Source organism: Dendrobates tinctorius, unplaced genomic scaffold, assembly GCF_039654945.1.
Source record: "Dendrobates tinctorius isolate UK_male_01 unplaced genomic scaffold, ASM3965494v1 ptg000293l, whole genome shotgun sequence".
NCBI lineage: Eukaryota > Metazoa > Chordata > Amphibia > Anura > Dendrobatidae > Dendrobates > Dendrobates tinctorius.
Window position 1 is genome coordinate 5,624,135 of NW_027361960.1, and position 18,731 is coordinate 5,642,865.

Consider the following 18,731-nt stretch of genomic DNA (forward strand, 5'->3'; position numbering starts at 1 on the left):
CCTGCCGCCTATTTTATATACTGCATATAACATTGTAGGGTTCAAAAGAAAAAAATTCAGTTTAATCAAAATGGCATCACCGCCACATCCTGTTTGAGACATTTTTTTTATTCTCCCGCAAAATGGTAGTGGCAGCGCTTGCGCAGTAGCATCAATTGCCGATAGGTGCTACAGTGCAGACGCCGCTGGCACCATTTTGATTAAGATAGTTTTTTTTTTTTTACCAGGTGAATGCGCCATTTTGAGGTGAATTTTGTTTTGTAACCCTACAATAGTATATGCAGTATGTAAAATAGGAGGCAAGGTCAGTGAAGGATTGGTGACTTGTCATCAGCCATAAGAATGACTATGTAATCAGAGCACCAGATAAAGACCCCCCACAGGCAGCCCCGAAGCACGAGAATCTTAACTACAAACTGAAAATAAAGATTAAACAACAATTACAAGACTGAGTTCATCACTAAGGTATCATTTTCATCAGTATAACAGTTCCAACCTGACACTGTCTGTAGTTTACTGAGCACAATCCTGCTGACAGGCTCCGTTTAAAATGTTTTTCTTTTTTTTTTATTAACCTTTTACTGTACTGTCACATTATTGCTACATTTAGTAAAAATCATGGTCCCCTTTGAAGCCCAGCCACGAGGTGAGTTTAATAAAACCTCCAAGATGACAGTCACAGAGGTCTTCAACATACCCTCAGCTGTGATTGTAGCCCAACAGTGCACTGCAGTCACGTCCCTGGATGCATAGAATGATGCGCCCCCATGGCAGCATGCAGTTAATGCCGCTATCAGTGCATTTAACAGCTTAAGTTGCTGCCCATGCCTGTTAGATTAATCCAAAAGTTTTCCAAGATCAAACATAAAAGTCAATAGGTACAAACTCAAAAGAACTAATCTACACACACTCCCTACCCAAGCATAATTAAAGCAAGATAGGAAAAAAAAAGTATATTTAACCATATGAAAATTTATTAATGCACTGTGTGCAGAATTATTAGGCAAATTAGTATTTTGCTCACATCATCCTTTTTATACATGTTGTCCTACTGCAAGCTGTATAGGCTTGAAAGCCAACTGCCAATTATGTAAATCAGGTGATTTGCATCTCTGTAATGAGGAGGGGTGTGGTCTAATGACATCAACATCCTATATAAGGTGTGCTTAATTATTAGGCAACTTCCTTTCCATTGGCAAAATGGGTGAGAAGAAAGATTTGACGGACTCTGAATGAAAAGTCAAAAATTGTGAGATGTCTTGCAGAGGGATGCAGCAGTCTTGAACTTGCCAAACTTTTGAAGCGTCATCACTGAACAATCAAGCGTTTCATGGCAAATATCCAACAGGGTCGCAAGAAGCGTATTGATAAAAAAGGCGTAAAAAAACTGTCCATGAATTGAGGAAAATCAAGCGTGAAGCTGCCAAGATGCCAGTTGCCACCAGTTTTGACATATTTCAGAGCTGCAACGTTACTGGAGTATCAAAAAGCACAAGGTGTGCCATACTCAGGGACATGGCCAAGGTAAGGAAGGCTGAAAAATGACCACCTTTGAACAAGAAACATAAGATAAAACGTCAAGACTGGGCCAAGAAATATCTTAAGACTGATTTTTCTAAGGTTTTATGGACTGATGAAATGAGGGTGACTCTTGATGGGCCAGATGGATGGGCCCAAGGCTGGATCACTAAAGGGCAGAGAGCTCCACTCTGACTCAGACGCCAGCAAGGTGGAGGTGGGGTACTGGTATGGGCTGGTATCATTAAAGATGAACTTGTCAGACCTTTTTGAGTTGAGGATGGAGTGAAGCGCAACTCCCAGACCTACTGCCAGTTTCTGGAAGACACCTTCTTCAAGCAGTGGTACAGGAAGAAGTCGGTATCGTTCAAGAAAAACATGATTTTCATGCAGACAATGCTCCATCACATGCATCCAAATACTCCACAGCGTGGCTGGCCAGTAAAGGTCTAAAAGAAGAAAAAATAATGACATGGCCCCCTTGTTCACCTGATCTGAACCCCATAGAGAACCTGTGGTCCCTCAAAAAATATGAGATCTACAGGGAGGGAAAACAGTACACCTCTCGGAACAGTGTCTGGTAGGCTGTGGTGGCTGCTGAACGCAATGTTGAAAGCCAATTTGTGGCTAATGACTATCTTATTTTACCTATGCCATGCTTGTATTGTTCACCCCTTAATTGGCCTGCTTTTGTTAGTAATACTCCGTTGACATGTTATCTGTATACACTGCGTGCAGAATTATTAGGCAAGTTGTATTTGAGAGGATTCTTTTTATTATTGAACAACAACTATGTTCTCAATCAACCCAAAAGACTCATAAATATCAAAAATAAATACCATAAAAAGATAGCCTAGGAAAAGGCACTTCAAAATATCAGTAAATCCCAAAAACATATAGGAAGCTTAAATGCCATAAAATACAATTTTATTTAAACAATATTAAAATCGATGCCAGAAAATTATATATATTACATTGGTATACTTCAAATGAGGGCAAACATATGCAAAAAACAGGCTTTGATAAAGGTACATATGGGTTTCAAATATACTTGTATGCTTGGATCCTACCTGTTCATACACAAAAAGATGCTGCAGGAGTATTTAGAGAAAAGTGTCTCATATTAGTGAATGGAGCCTGATACATGTAATCATATTCCTTATTGCTGGCCAAATATAGAGGAAAAGAGAAGCTGCTGCAGATAGTGTCATACCTTATCAGCCTGGGCACCCCTGACGCGCGTTTCACGATTTGGACTTCTTCCAGAGGGAGTGTGTATCAGCCGTAGAAAAAGTGCATTGTGCAATACAGGTAATCCTATATGTTTTTGGGATTTACTGATATTTGGAAGTGCCTTTTTCTAGGCTATCTTTTTACGGTATTTTTGATATTTATGAGTCCTTTGGGTTGATTGAGAACATAGTTGTTGTTCAATAATAAAAAGAATCCTCTCAAATACAACTTGCCTAATAATTCTGCATGCAGTGTATACAGATAAAATTATGTCAACGGAGTATTACTAACAAAAGCAGGTCAACTAAGGGGTGAATAATACAAGCATGGCATAGGTAAAATAAAATAGTCAATAGCCACAAATTGGCTTTCAAGAAGCCGGGTCACGTATCATTACATGTTGTTTTTAATACTGACTCACCAATTTTGAATCAGAAAGCAGTAAAGAAAGTAGATGACATTTTTTGTTGAATTTGCATAGGCTGACTTCCCCTGACGAAGCCGTACAGGTTACGGCGATACGCGTGGGGTAATGGTCCTGGGTATGGTATCCGTGTATCTGTATTTTCATTGCAGCTATTGATCGCTTTTATGGCAGTTTTTGATACTATGTGTTTTGGCACCACTGATATGTGGAGGGTTAAACTTTTTCCCCCCTTTCTTGCTATCTGGGCTTATTAGGGTCATGGTATGAAAATCATATAACATGGATTTTTGTGTGTGGTTGCTCCAATTCATCTATGGGCTGGGCTTTGTCTAGGGTTATATAGTCATCATGAGACTAGGAATAGGGAGGGATACTGCTATAGTGCCACAGTGTTGCTGGATCATATGCTCACTTTATATGTGCTTATATGTATGATATTTATGTGTTGATATGTATTATTGGTACTATGGATGCCATAGTTTTGTGATTTTATCATGTTTTTATTGTGTATAACTCTTTTGTATCAATAAAAATTACTTATTTCAGTCTTAATTATAATTGGTGCAGTGTGCGCTTTTTTGCAGTGGTGGTTTCTCTCCTTTTTTTTTTTTCCTATTGTTATTATTCCACTGCTGCGGCACCTGGCCATATCATTGATGTTGCTATTGTGCACAGCTGAGTGCGCCCATAATTGCACCTTGTATTTTGCCTAGAATTTGCATAGGTTGTGATCAGTTCCAGCACAGGAATTCTGACTCTGCGCAGGAATACTGGTGCCGTGCAGGAATACTGGTGCCGAGCAGAAATACAGGCGCAGCGCAGGAACACTGGTGCCTTGCAAGAATACAGGTGCCGCTCCGGAATACTGGTGCCGCGCAGGAATACAGGCGCAGCACAGGAATACAGGCACCGTGCAGGAATACAGGCGTAGCGCAGGAACACTGGTGCCACGCAGTAATACAGGCGCCGTGCAGGAACACTGGTGCCGTGCATGAATACAGGTGCAGCGCAGGAACACTGGTGCCGCGCAGGAATACAGGTGCCATGCAGGAATTCAGGCGCCGTGCAGGGAAACTGGTGCTGCACAGGAATACTGGCGCCGCGCAGGAACGCTGATGCCATTGATAAATAGAAACCCAGTCTAAACTGCAGCTGCACTTTGGGTCATTGAGGGAACCAGATTTCTCAGTCTCCATCTGGTGTTGTTTTGGTATTTTATATGTTTGCTGAATGGGTTAGCTACAAAGAGTTCACTTGGGAATGTGCAGTATGTGCACCCAAAGTTTCAGAAATATGTAAAAAAAAAAATTATTTAAAATTATAGAGCGATATATACGCCAAAAACATAAATTTAAAATCACACTAGATTCCCCCACAATATAATAATTATGGAGAGACCCACTGTGCGCACCCATATAATAATGGAAATTGGTTCCCTCCTAGTATGTGTTGTAGTAGCACCATGTACTAAACTCGGTGTGGAAGGTATACGTACTAAATGTGACATGGGAATTCAGAAAAGCAACTACCACTCCATGATTAGGCCTGTTTCACACATCAGTTTTTTTGCTTCAGTTAAAATCCACTAAAATGGCGGACAACGGATCCGTCGTTGGCCTGATGATAACGTTTGTCACGGACCGTTATAGCGGATCCGTCGAACGAACAATTTTAAAGGAACCGATGCCCGGGAAGAGAGAGAGAAGAGAGAGAGATTTTTTGTGTCCGCCAGAAATGATTTCTGGGTTAAATTTCCGGCTGACTTCATTCCTCCGGGCATGCGCACTATAAAATGCGGATCCTACAGGAAAAAAAAACGTTGCATGGTCCATTCGGGCAGGTCGGCGGATGCAAAAAAATTGGCGGATCCGCAAACAACGGATCCAACGGATGGCCATCCGTCAAGATCCGCCGGTAATGCAAATCAATGGGGGAAAAAACGAATCCGCCAAAAAAAAGGCGGATCCGTTTTTTTTGCAAAACGGCGGATTTTGACTGATGGTCAAAAACGGAAGTATGAAACAGGCCTTACCAACAGACGCCTGGTGAAGTTGCACTTGGTGGCAGCGCATCTCCTCATTTCACTTTGATCTCTACTATTTTCCCTTAAGTATCTGAAAGTCATCATATGGTATTGTTTGTTTTTTTGAATTTCCATTTTTAATACATTTATCATTATTATGTTTTGGGGGAATGTTTGTGTTGTGCATTTAAGTGTTGTTATTATATTTGTGTTGCTATATATTTTACAATAGAAGTATTGTTGCTATTTCTGATATGCTGGGTGTGCATAGATTATATTTAATGCAGCTCTTTTCTTAATATATACAGTACATTTGTTTTGTCACATTGTTTGTAGCCTTCATATTTATCTTGATTATGGTATTTGTGGTGCCCATCCTCTTCCCTTTTTCAGTTGTATGTGTTGGCACCATCTTGTCCTCGCTTTGAGTTATAGAGAAGGTTAAAATATAAAAAAAAGATGCTAGTGTATCATTTTTTGTTAAAGCCCTTGAGTGAAGCAACTATACTGCAATCACGTCTTTATTCCGTTGTTTATTTGTGTCACTGTGCAAATACTTTTGGACCTCACTGTTCTAAAAAGCAAATGGTGTGCAGTACACTAGAAATAGTGATCTGGTAGAACTTTGGGATTTATTAGGATTTTCTCATCATCTAAGATATTCATGTTAAAATCAGTTATCAACTACACTGCTCAAATAAAAAATACAGGAGACACTTAAACAACACAATGTATGTAACTAGAACTCAATCACACATCTGTGAAATCAACCTGCCAGTTATGAAGCAACACTGATTGCGAATCAATTTATCCTGCTGTTGTGCAAATGGAACAAACAACAGGTAGAAATGACAGGCAAATGTTGTCTTGGTAATTTCCATTTTGTCATTGCTCTCATCCCTAGAGGTTCTGTACAGTAGAATGAGATGGTGTCTACAGCCCACAGAAGTTGCTCAGGTAGTGCAGCTCATCTAGGATGGTACATCATTGCGAGCTATTGAAAGAAGGGCTGCTCTGTCTGTCAGTACCGTGTCTAGAGCATGGAGCAGATATCAGGAGATGGGCCAGTACACCAGGAGACATGGAGGGGGCTGTAGGAGGGCAACAACCCAGCAGCATGACCACTACCACCTCCTTTGTGCAGGGAGAAACGAGGAGCAGTACCAGAGCCCTGCAAAATGACCTCCAGCAGACCATTAACATGCAGGGCGATTGGCCTGAGAACACCAAGATTGACAGATTTAAATGACAGATGTGACATAGCCTGGAGACGCCATAGAGAACGTTCCGCTGCACGCAACATCTTCCAGCATGACCGGTTAGGTGGTGGGACAGTAATGGTGTAGGGAGGCATTTCTTTTGGAGGGCCTCACAGCAATCTATGTGCTAACCAGTTGTACCCTGACTGCCATTGACTACCGTGATGAGATCCTCAGACCCATTGTGAGAAGATACGCAGGTGCAGTGGCCTGGGGTTCCTTCTGACGTATGACAATGCTAGGGCTCATGTGGCTGAAGTGTCAGTAGTTCCTGCGAGAAGAAAAGCATTGATGCTATAGACTGGCCTGCCTGTTCCCCAGACCGTAATCCAATCGAGCACATCTGTTACATCATGTCTTGTTTCATCCACCAATGCCATGTTGCACCTCAGATTGTCCAGAAATTCCCTAATGTTTTAATCCAAGTATGGGAGGAGATCCCTCAGGAGTACATCTGCCGTCTCATCAGGAGCATGTGCCATGCCTTGTAGGGAGGTCATACAGGCACGTGGAAGCCACACACTGCTGAGCATCATTCCTTGTCTTGAGACATTTCCACTGAAGTTGGATCAGCCCGTAATTTGACTTTCCACTTTGATTTTGAGTATCATTCCAAATCCAGACCTCCATGGGATATTAATTTTTATTTACATTGATCATTTTTATGTTTTATTGTTCTCACTGCATTCCACTATGTAATGAGTAAATTTCTAACTGGAATATTTCATTCAGTGATATCTAGTATGTGGCATTTTAGTGTTGCCTTTTTTTTAGCAGTGTATTATTTGTAACTTTTATTTTATCGGTTTCATTTTTATTTTTTTTTAGGATGTTCTGTCTGTATCAGGCAAAAAACGTTGGGTATCCCAGTGGGCAAGTCTGGCTTCTAACCATGTTGGTCATGATCAAGAAAATGAACAAAGCAAATGTGATATGTTGACTTCTGTTGAAAATGGTAATTTTTGGAAATCATTTTGTAATTTTTACTTTTATCATCATCATTATTATTATCATTTTTTTATTCTTTATCTATTGAAGAATTAGTTATCATGTTTTAGACTTTAAAGGTTTTTTTTTCCATTTTTGGGGATTTTTTTCTGAAATGTTTTTATTTGGGGCTAAAAATAATTTTGCAGTTGGGTTCCATTAAAAATGGTTGTACCATTTCTCTCTTGCAGCCTATGTGTTGCACCATCTATTGTTGAAAATCAATCAATGAGCTTGTTCTAATGATTTGACGCAAGAGTTTGTAATGGTTTGTCCAAACTTTCTTAGCACCTATCAGCTGATTTATGTCCACAGACCACATCAAAGTTGAATGTGCAGGGATACAAGACGCTTGTATAAGCCAAACTGTAGACATTTTTCATTGAAACCCTATTGCAAAAATGATTTTTAACCCCAAATACATCATGCATTTCATTAAAAATGAAAAATAAATACCCAGATTTGAACAACTCATTTTTAAAGGAGTTTTCACGTGAACAAAATCTCATTTTAATCAATAGATCTTGGAATAATAATAACTTCCACAATTGAATGTTAAATAAAATGTTCCTGTGCTGACATAATCTTATAAATGTGCCCCTGCTGTGTACTGTGTAATGGCTGTGTCTCACCGGACAGGAACAAGGTCTGATCATACCACAGCTCCTGGGCAGGGGAGGAAGCAAAAGAGAATATACAGACATTATAGCACAGGATAATAGATTCTGCTTTCTATAAGGAAAACAATTTCCCTGCCTGTTCAAAAACACATTTTACCTCACAGGAAGAATCAGCTGCGACCCCCTGCTGTAATGTCTGTATACTCCTTTGCTTCTCCCCCTGCCAATGAGATGTGGTATGATCAGACCCTGTTACTGCATGGTCAGACACAGCCATTACATATTACACAGCAGGGGCACATTATATTATACATCCAATTGTGGAACTTTTTTTTATTCCAGTTCTATTGATTAAAATGTATTTTGTTTGTGGGAGACCCCTTAGGTCTTTTAGTCCACAGTCAGCTTCTCTAGTAATTCAGCATAGGACTGCATGCTGCAGAAAAAACTACCATCAACTGACTTAGTTACTAACCCCCTCATCACCTTAGACCACCGACATTTATGATCGTGATATGAGTTTTAATTAGTAAGAAACATATTTTCCTATTTCCTGTTTTCCAAGTGTAGAATGTGTATTATATCATATAAAAAATGTGTTAATTAAACACCACACTTTCTAATTTATCAAATATACATACTGTATGCAATTACTGGCAGTGTTTTCCTCCATTGTACGACCACCTGTGCCGATTAATGTTATTATAACTTATTTATATGATTATCAGCATACAGTGTTTTTTTATCCCCTTAATGACAGCAATACGTCTTTTTACTGACCTGAGATATAAGAGAACAGCATCCCCATACAGGTGACAATCCAGCAGTTGTCGGCTGTACACTATAGCTGACAACTTGCTGCATCAACCATGGTTTGTGTTGGCACCGTCCATTTCTGTTTAACCCCTTAGATGCTGCTGTCAATAGTGACTACATCATATAAATGGTTAACAGAGAATTAGGGCTTCCTCTTTAACCCCACTGGCACCCTGAGATTATGGTTGTGTGGTCCTGATGTTTGCCATGGCAAGTCACAGACAAATAGCGGCCTTAGAGTTTGCCGGCTATAGCAGCCTGTTCAGAAGTCAGCGACATTTAAGTGGTAAAAATACATTTTTTTCATTCCTGTCATGCCACTTTGCATTCATTTCTTAACATCACCTGAAGGGTTAATAAAATACCTGACAGTTTTCAATATGTCGAGGGGTGCTGTTTTTAAAATGGTATCACTTTTGGAGGATTTCCAATATCTAGGACCCCAAAAGTCACTTCAAACCTGGATAGGTCCTTCAAAAAAATAAGTTTTGTAAATTTCCTTGAAAAAATGAAAAATTACTGCTACAATTTTTAAACCTCCTAAAAGGCTAACAAAATAAACTAGTGTTTTAAAAATGGTGCTGATATAAGGCAGACATGTGGGAAATGTTATTTATGAATGTTTTTGTGCGATATGGGTTTCTGGATTAAAGGGATAATCATTCCAAGTTTGAAAATTGCAATTTTTTTTTTCATTTTTATCAAATTTCTGGTATGTTTTATACATAAACATGAAACATAGAAATAAATTTACCATTACGTATTTTCCGCCGCAAAAGATGACTTTTTAACCCCTGAAAATCTTCTTAAAAGTCGGGGGTCGTCTTATATGCCGGGTGTCGTCTTATGCGCCGGGAGCCAGAACGAGATCTGAATCTGAGCTCGCACGGGCTCCGGAGGCCACCGCATCGCAGCAGTGGAGCTGCCAGGGGCCTCCAGGCTTTGGGGATATGCCGGCGGAGCCCCAACGGAGGACATAGAGCTGCCGCCATCCCCCAGCTGCACAAAGAGGAGCCGCCGCTGACCCCCAGCACAGAGCCCCCATGCTACACAAGAGGAGCCGCCGCCGACCCCCCCAGCACAGAGCCGCAGATAGCACCGCTGCCACCAATGAGGTAAAAGGGGGATGATAACTCCAGTTACATCTTCCCTGTGAGACGCCCCCTCCCTTGGTCATCAGGACCACTCCCTCACTATATGCAGATTGCTCTGCACCCGGCGTATAAAGTGACACGGCGTATAAGAAGATTTTCTATTTTCACTGGAAAAGTTGGGGGTCGTCTTATACGCCCAGTCATCTTATACGCCGGAAAATTCGGTAATATAAAGTACAACATGTGACGAAAAAACAGTCTCAAAATCATTGGGATCTGTTGATGCATTCCAGAGTTATTACCACATAAAGGGACACTGGTCAGATTGCAAAAATTTGGCCCCGGCACTAAGGGGTTAATATCTTATTGCCGCCTCCCATTGTGGCTGAGCATCCTAGTAATACCAACATGGCAGTGATAGAGGCGTTGAACTTGCTACCAGGCTGCTATGGAAACTGATCCTTGCCCCGCGATCATGTCACGGGGCTGAATGGAGCCCGTGCTTGTGAGCATTGCCTTATCTATGGCATTCATTAAGCAGTATATATTACCTGGCAGCATGATTTTCTGTATCACTACAAGTATGGCTATATTGTATTTTTTTTTTTTTAAAGAAATTTTGGATTGTGGCAATATTTTCTAAGACCCATAACATTTCTGTGTTTGAGGGCTTGTTTATGTTAATCAGTGTTATATTTTTATAGATTGAACTTTTACATACACAGTGATGCCAAAATATGCTTTATTCATGTTTAATAGGAAAAAGAGGAGTGATAAGAATTTATTTTTAAATATATTTCTTTAACCTTTTTCCATATACTGCAAAACTAGTAGGCTTCTCAAGAGAACTAAGGCCTGTTTCACACATCAGTCTTTTCTGTCAGTCTCAATCCGCCAAAATAGCAGAAAACGGATCCGCAGGCGGACTGACAGAAACGGGTGTCAGCGGAGCGGCGGATGTACGGATCGCCGATGTTAAAAATTTAAAGGAGCCGCGCCTGGGGAAAAAGAAAAATAAAAGAAAAAATTAATACCGGCGGATGTAGTGAGCGGGCATCTGCGGTGAGCGATCATCTCGCGGGATGTGGGTGAGAGCATAGAGATCGCGCGATGTGAGAAATGGGGCCGGAGATCACGCGATGAGAGAGAGAGATTTTCATCCAGCAGCCAGACAGAATTGCTGGTTAAAACAGAAAATAGCGGATTCGGAGAGAGAAAAAACGTTGCAGGGTCCGTCAGGTCAGCAGACGCCGATAATAAAAGTCAATGGGAGAAAGAACGGATCCGCAAAGAAAAATGGCGGATCCGTTTTTTTTTCCCAAAACGGCGGATTTTGAATGATGGTGACAAACGGATGTGTGAAACAGGCCTAAAATAGCAGCTCTGGTGTCATAGGGAACCTATGGGAGTCGTGCACTGGTGATTGCATAATGTAAATCCCACGATCAGTGTCAGTAAGGATTAACCAGCAGCGATCCCAGTAAGCTCTGGTCGCTGCTGTTACCGGCAGTTGCTGGCTGTGCTTTGTATGGTGTGAGCCATGGTGACCCAACGTAGAGCATGCTACACTGGGAAGGGGATTACTATACAAACAAAAAATAATTAGTAATGCATTAATTTAGGTTTTTCAATTTATTAAAAGGGGTTAGATTTCTACATGAGTTCTTAAAAATATTAAAAAAAATATACCGCATTTACTGTGGATAAACAGTGAGCATCTTCAGTTAATTAGTACAGGCTTATATTGAATTTGGTGTACTGCCATAAAGGTAATTTCCACAAGTCGCACAGAAATATATACATGCATTGGTCCTTTTAGAGCACATATAGGATATTACTAGCAAGACATCACTGAGGTTTTACATTTTAAAAACTGGTACTGTAGACATGGGCTGTTGATTAGGCTTTAAAAAGGAAAAAAAAAAGAAATTGCTTGGAGTTTTTATCAATCCTTGCCTGTGTAATCAAGTTGTAAAAGAGGAATTGCTGATTATTTTTTTTCTTTTTGTAGATGAAGATATAAGGGAGTGTGGAGTGCCATTTAAAAGTAGTGAATCTGTGTCTTTTGTCCAAAATGATCGTAAAAGAAGAACTTTACCAAAGCTTCCTAAAGAAGAATGTCATTCACAGACTTCTACCGGTAAACATGGCCATAGGACAGAAATTGGAGAAAAGCAAGACACTGAATTACAGGAGAAAGAATCCCCTGCTCATGTAGGCAAAAAAGAAAAACTATATTTTACTAATGGAAGAATGGAAACAACAGGAAAACTAGAAGGCAGTTCTGATGGAAAAACTGGTATTCTCTCAGATTGTTCCCAGCTATTGCTGGAAGCTTCAAAGAACGATCCTAATGTATTTGCAAACTCAGTTAAAAAGCCAGTTGCATACAAAACACAGGAACAGACTAAAGAGCAGGTAAAGTCTGTAAAATTATTCTATAGGCCTCCAACTGTCCCAGTCAGTAAAAGTGAATCCACAACTCAGACTGTTTCTAAACCACAGAAATGTTTAGAAGTGTCTCAAAAGAAAGGAAATCAGAAATATGAAGTTGTATCAAGCTGTGATAGTGTTAAAAGTGTTGAGTCAGAGAGAAAAGAATCCATAAAACCACTAGTTAGACAAGGCAGCTTCACCATTGACAAGCCTAGCTCAAATGTTCCTATAGAACTTATACCACATATCAGTAGGCAGCCTTCTGGATCACCCATCTTCTCATCTGCAAATATAAGAGAAAGAAGTGACTCTGTAGACACCGACTCTAGCTTAGACACGACTCTGCTTTTGAAAGATACAGAAGCAGTTATGGCTTTTCTTGAGGCGAGACTTCGAGATGAAAGAAAACCTGATGATGAGTCCAAAACACCAAGCTATACACAAGAAAATTCCATATCACCTGAATCAGATGTTGATACAGCGAGCACAATTAGCATAATTGTTGGGGATTCAGAAAAAAAGTGTTCCCAAAAGCGAAAAAGCCACAGTAGTGTACAGAAAGAGAAATACCCCACAGTGCCTCCTTCCAAAAACTCTCATAGTCCAACAACTGCACACCGAGAAAAATCTGAAAGAAAAAATAAGACACATGTGAAAGAGGTTGGATGTAAAGCTGAAATCCGTAAAGTGCTACGACCAAGTGGCCGAAATCGACAACCGTCTCTTGATCTAACAGATGATGATCAAACTTCTAGTTTACATTGTTCAGCTGTTTCAGATATTTTGTCTTCTGATCAAGAAAATTATTCTGGAAAGTCTCCTTCCAAAGCTCAGTTTGCCCCTTCTGATGACAAATTGACCACATCAAAAGCTGTTTCTGCTAGTAAGTCGGTTACTCTTCCGAGACCTCGTCCAACAAGGACTTCACTGCTGCGTAGATCACGTTTAGGTGAAACGTCAGATACAGAAGTTGGAGATACTGATCGGGCTTCTGTTGCGTCTGAAGTTTCAACAACAAGCTCAACGTCAAAACAACCTGCGAGTAAAAAAGCTCTGTCAAGAATTGATTTGCTTGCACAGCCACGTAGAGCAAGACTAGGATCTCTGTCTGCACGCAGTGACTCTGAAGCGACAATATCAAGAAGTTCTGGATCTTCTCGAACTGTAGAATATACAAGCAGGAGTAGTCCTAAAGCGACTCCAACTGAAGGGAAAGGCTCCCCAAGAGCCAGAGCTAACAGCATTTCTCGTTTAACAGATGTGAAAACAAAGGCATCCGTACCAAATCAAAGTTCCTCTTCAGGTAATGATTTCAATATTTTGTATTTAGCTGAATTATTGTAAAAAAATGACTTTTCAATTCTGTCACCAAATAGTGGTTAAAGCTGAAGCTGATCCTGTAATAAAAGCAATATATTCAGTGTATGAAGTGTAATAAAGTGCAGATGGAGTGTGACCTAGCCGAGTATGTGCAGTCCTATTATCAGCTATTCTGATGCTGAAATCTATATTTCAAGTGGAAAACATATGAACCCTCACCTTTATTGTCAGTAGACTACAATGCTCAGTAACAAGCAGAGTTCTGTCCATTGCCTACAGTCTTTTCATGTCACAGATGCTTTTTTAAAGCCTTCAGAAAGTGTTTGCAAAGTGAAACTGATGTTTTTTTAGACAGTATAACATTAAAAAAAATTGCATTTCTAGTGCATCAAGCACCTTTAGTCATGTGCAGATTTTACCAATAGAAAAACTTTTTACCATAAAACTCCGCAGAACAAAAAACACATTTGCATTATTATTGTACTAGCTGAAGAGCCCGGCGCTGCCCGGGCATAGTAACTAACTGTGGTTAGTTATAACAAATTATAATTATCCTCCATCCCATAGTCCCGTGCCCGTATACCCAACATACATATACTCCATCCCATAGGCCTGTGCCCATATACCCATCACACATCCTCCATCCCATAGTCCCATGCCCATATACCCATCATACATATTCTTCATCCCATAGTCCCATGCCCATCTACCCATCATACATATTCGCCATCCCATAGTCGAGTGCCCATATACCCATCACACATCCATCTCATAGTCCCATGCCCATATACCCATCATACATATCCTCCATCCCAAAGTCCCGTGCCCATATACCCGTCATACATATCCTCCATCCCATAGTCCAGTGCCCATATACCCATCACACATCCTCCATCCCATAGTCAACCATTATGACATCATAATGAGCGGCGGGGCTTGCAACCTATGATGACATCATAATGAGGGGCGGGGCTTGATACACACACTTTTCCCCCATTATGTAGATAGGGGCAAAATTGTTTGGTGAATTGGAATGCGCGGGGTTAAAATTTCACCTCGCAACATAGCTTAGGACACTCTCGGGGTCCAGACGTGTGACTGTGCCAAATTTTGTGGCTGTAGCTGCGACGGTGCGGATGCCAATCCCGGACATACATACATACATACACACCCAAATTGAGCTTCATATATTAGATTTCTGTAATGGAAATGCACTAAAAACACATTTGATCGTCACATGACTCTTCTCAACAAAGTTTTGTCAAATGTTTCAAAATCAAAGCAGCTTTATTTAAAACATATCAAAAAGATACATAAACTGCAGTTTCAAAAACGCATACAAAACACAATGAAAAAAATGCATGTAATCTAATTTAGTTAGCAGGTGCAGAAATGCCGCCGACAATTTGCAACATCAAAAACACACAAAAAACGTGTTTTGCTTTCTTTCTGCTTGAGATTTGGTTGACTTCTATACTCTGGTTCTCCGTAGCCTTCTTTTTATTATTGTATGCTGTTCCATGTCCCAGTAAACAGTGCTTTGAGTCTAGTAGTTGTTTTGATAGATCTGATCCATTTTGGGCAACGTTTTTTAGATTGTCATACAGTGGGGGAAAAAAGTATTTACGGTACTCAGCCACCAATTGTGCAAGTTCTCCCACTTAAAAAGATGAGAGAGGCCTGTAATTGACATAGGTAGACCACAACTGTGAGAATCAAAATGACAAAACAAATCCAGAAAATCACCTTGTCTGATTTGGCAAGATTTATTTTGCAAATTGTGGTGGAAAATAAGTATTTGATCATTTACAAAAGTTCATCGCAATATTTTGTTATATATCCTTTATTGGCAATGACAGAGGTCAAACATTTTCTGTAAGTCTTCACAAGGTTGGCACACACTGTTGGTGGTATGTTGGCCCATTCATCCATGCAGATCTCCTCTAGAGCATTGATTTTTTGGGTCTGTCACTGGGCAACACGGACTTTCAAATCCTTCCAAAGGTTTTCTATGGGGTTGAGATCTGGAGACTGGCTAGGCCACTCAAGAACCTTCATATGCTACTTACGAAGCCACTCCTTTGTTGCCGTGGCATTGTGCTTGGGATAATTATCATGCTGAAAGACCCATCCATGTTTCATCTTCAGTGCCCTTGCTGATGGAAGGAGGTTTGCACTCAATACATTGCCCCATTCATTCTTTCATGTACACGGATCAGTCGTCCTGGTCCCTTTGCAGAGAAACAGCCCCAAAGCATGATGTTGCCACCCCCATGCTTCACAGTAGGTATGGTGTTCTTTGGATGCAACTCCGCATTCTGTCCTTTTCAAACACGGCGAGTTTTGTTTCTACCAAACAGTTCTACTTTGGTTCCATCAGACCATATGACATTCTACTAATACTCTTTTGGATAATCCAAATGCTCTCTAACAAACTTCAGATGGGCCCGGACATGTACTGGCTTAAGCAGGGGGACACATCTGGCTCTGAAGGATCTGAGTCCCTGGTGGCGTAGTGTGTCACTGATGGTAGCCTTTGTTACGGTGGTCCCAGCTCTATGCAGGTCATTCACTAGGTCCCCCCGTGTGGTTCTGGGATTTTTGCTCACCATTCTTATGATCAATTTGACCCCATGGGGTGATATCTTGCGTGGAGTCCCAGATCGAGGGAGATTATCAGTGGTCTTATATGTCTTCCATTTTCTTGTTTTTGCGCACACAGTTGATTTCATCACACCAAGCCACTTGCCTATTGCAGATTCAGTCTTCCCATCCTGGTGCAGGGCTACAATTTTGTTTCTGGTGTCCTTCGACAGCTCTTTGGTCTTCACCATTGTGGAGTTTGGAGTGTGACTGTTTGAGGTTGAGGACAGGTCTCTTCTATACTGATAAGTTCAAACAGGTGCCATTACTGCAGGTAATGAGTGGAGGACAGAAGAGCCTCTTAAAGAAGAAGTTACAGGTCTGTGAGGACAAGAAATCTTTTATGTTTTTAGGTGGCCAAATACTTATTTTCCACCATAATTTGCAAAATAAATCTTGGCAAATCAGACAAGGTGATTTTCTGGATTTGTTTTCTCATTTTGACTATCAGGCTGTGTGCCCACGTTGCGTTTTTTTAGTGTTTCCGCCGCGCTTTTGCGGCTGCGGAAACGCTTAAAAAATGCATCCCAATGCAATCCTATGGGATTCCGCAGTTGCTGTGTCAATGCCGCGGATTTTACAGCTGCAGAATCGCATAGTGGTAAAATCCGCAGCATGTCCATTATTTCTGCGGAATTGCGGCGATTCCGCCGCCATAGGATTGCATTGAAGCGCTCACTTTACGCATGTGGCTATGTTTGAAGGTTGCCTTTTCCAGACGGCATGTTTCAGCTCTTTCCAAAGATGCTCAATAGGATTTAGGTCAGGGCTCATAGATGGCCACTTCAGCGTAGTCCAATGTTTTCCTCTTAGCCATTCTTGGGTGTTTTTAGCTGTGTGTTTTGGGTCATTATCCTGTTACAAGACCCGTGTCCTGCGACTGAGACCAAGCTTTCTGACACTGGGCAGCACATTTCTCTCTAGAATCCCTTGATAGTCTTGAGATTTCATTGTAGCCTGAACAGATTCTAGACACCGTGTGCCAGATGCAGCAAAGCAACCCCAGAACATAACAGAGCCTCCTCCATGTTTCACAGTAGGGACAGTGTTCTTTTCTTGATATGCTTCATTTTTCCGTCTATGAGCATAGATCTGATGTACCTTGCCAAAAAGTTCAATTTTTGTCTCATCTGTCCATAGGACATTCTCCCTGAAGCTTTGTGGCTTGTCAACATATAATTTGGAAAATTCCAGTGTGGCTTATTTATGATTTTTTTTTCAACAATGTTGTCCTCCTTCGTTGTCTCCTATGAAGTCCACTTTGGCTCATACAACGACGGATGGTGCGATCTGACACTGATGTTCATTGAGCTTGAAGTTTACCTTTAATCTGTTTAGAAGTTTTTCTGGGCTCTTTTGTTACTATTCATATTATCCGTCTCTTTGATTTGCCATCAGTTTTCCTCCTGCGACCACGTCCAGGGAGGTTGGCTACAGTCCCATGGATCTTACATTTCTGAATAATATGTGCAACTGTAGTCACAGGAACATCCAGCTGCTTGGAGAAGGTTTTATAACTTTTACCTTTAACATGTTTGTCTATAATTTTCTTTCCTTCGCCTCCTCTGGTCCATGTTGAGTGTGATAGACACCATGTCACCAAACAGCACAGCAAGTATCTGTAGCCTTCTATACAGGCCCACTCACTGATTCCAAGATTGTAGATGCCTGTGATTATGATTAGTGGAGACACCTTGATTTAACATGTCCTGTTATGAATGGGTCACCGAGGAGGATAGAAGGCCAGGCTAAGCCACAGAAAGCCAGAGAGGTTGGTAACTAAGCGGATGCAGACCCCTGATCCTGTCCACACAACTAGCAGTAGCCGTGGAGCGTACCTACGATGATCCTAGATGCCTCGGCACAGCCGGAGAGCTAACAGCCTAAAGCAAGAAAGGGGAAATCTAAACTGCCCCAAAGCAGACCCCAAAGGAATAGATGGCCCCCAAACATATATTGTCAGTGAGACAAGATGAAAACACAAACGCAGGCAGAAAAATAGACTGAGAAAACGATGGGGCCCACACTGACTAGACAGGACAGGAAAGGAAAGACACTGTCTGCAATCACTCAAAAAACCCTGCAAAAAGTCCAGCACGTCTGATGCACAAAAACACTGAAGTCGCACGACTTCACCCCCCACTACACAGCACTCTGGTATATTCTGAAAGCAAAGCAAAAAGAGACGAATATAAAGGGGACAAAACAAACTGGCACATGCAGTAACATATGGGCGGTGATTCAGCACAGCCCCAGCCGGAGCTAGCTGACCCGCTCAAAGCAGAGATAAACAAAACCAGATCAAATGCAAACAGAATAGCAAATGAAACACTTAGCTGAACATGCAGGAGACAT

General features: G+C 41.0%; 1 protein-coding gene across 1 annotated transcript in view; it reads left to right on the forward strand.

The window, feature by feature from the left end:
- The window catches only part of CEP170 (centrosomal protein 170), a 235,105-nt gene that overhangs the window by 122,624 nt on the left and 93,750 nt on the right, over positions 1–18,731 (forward strand). The window contains exons 10-11 of the mRNA XM_073560087.1: positions 7,289–7,415; positions 11,989–13,716. Of these exons, the coding sequence (XP_073416188.1) occupies positions 7,289–7,415; positions 11,989–13,716 (1,855 nt within the window). The remainder of the gene's footprint in view (positions 1–7,288; positions 7,416–11,988; positions 13,717–18,731) is intronic.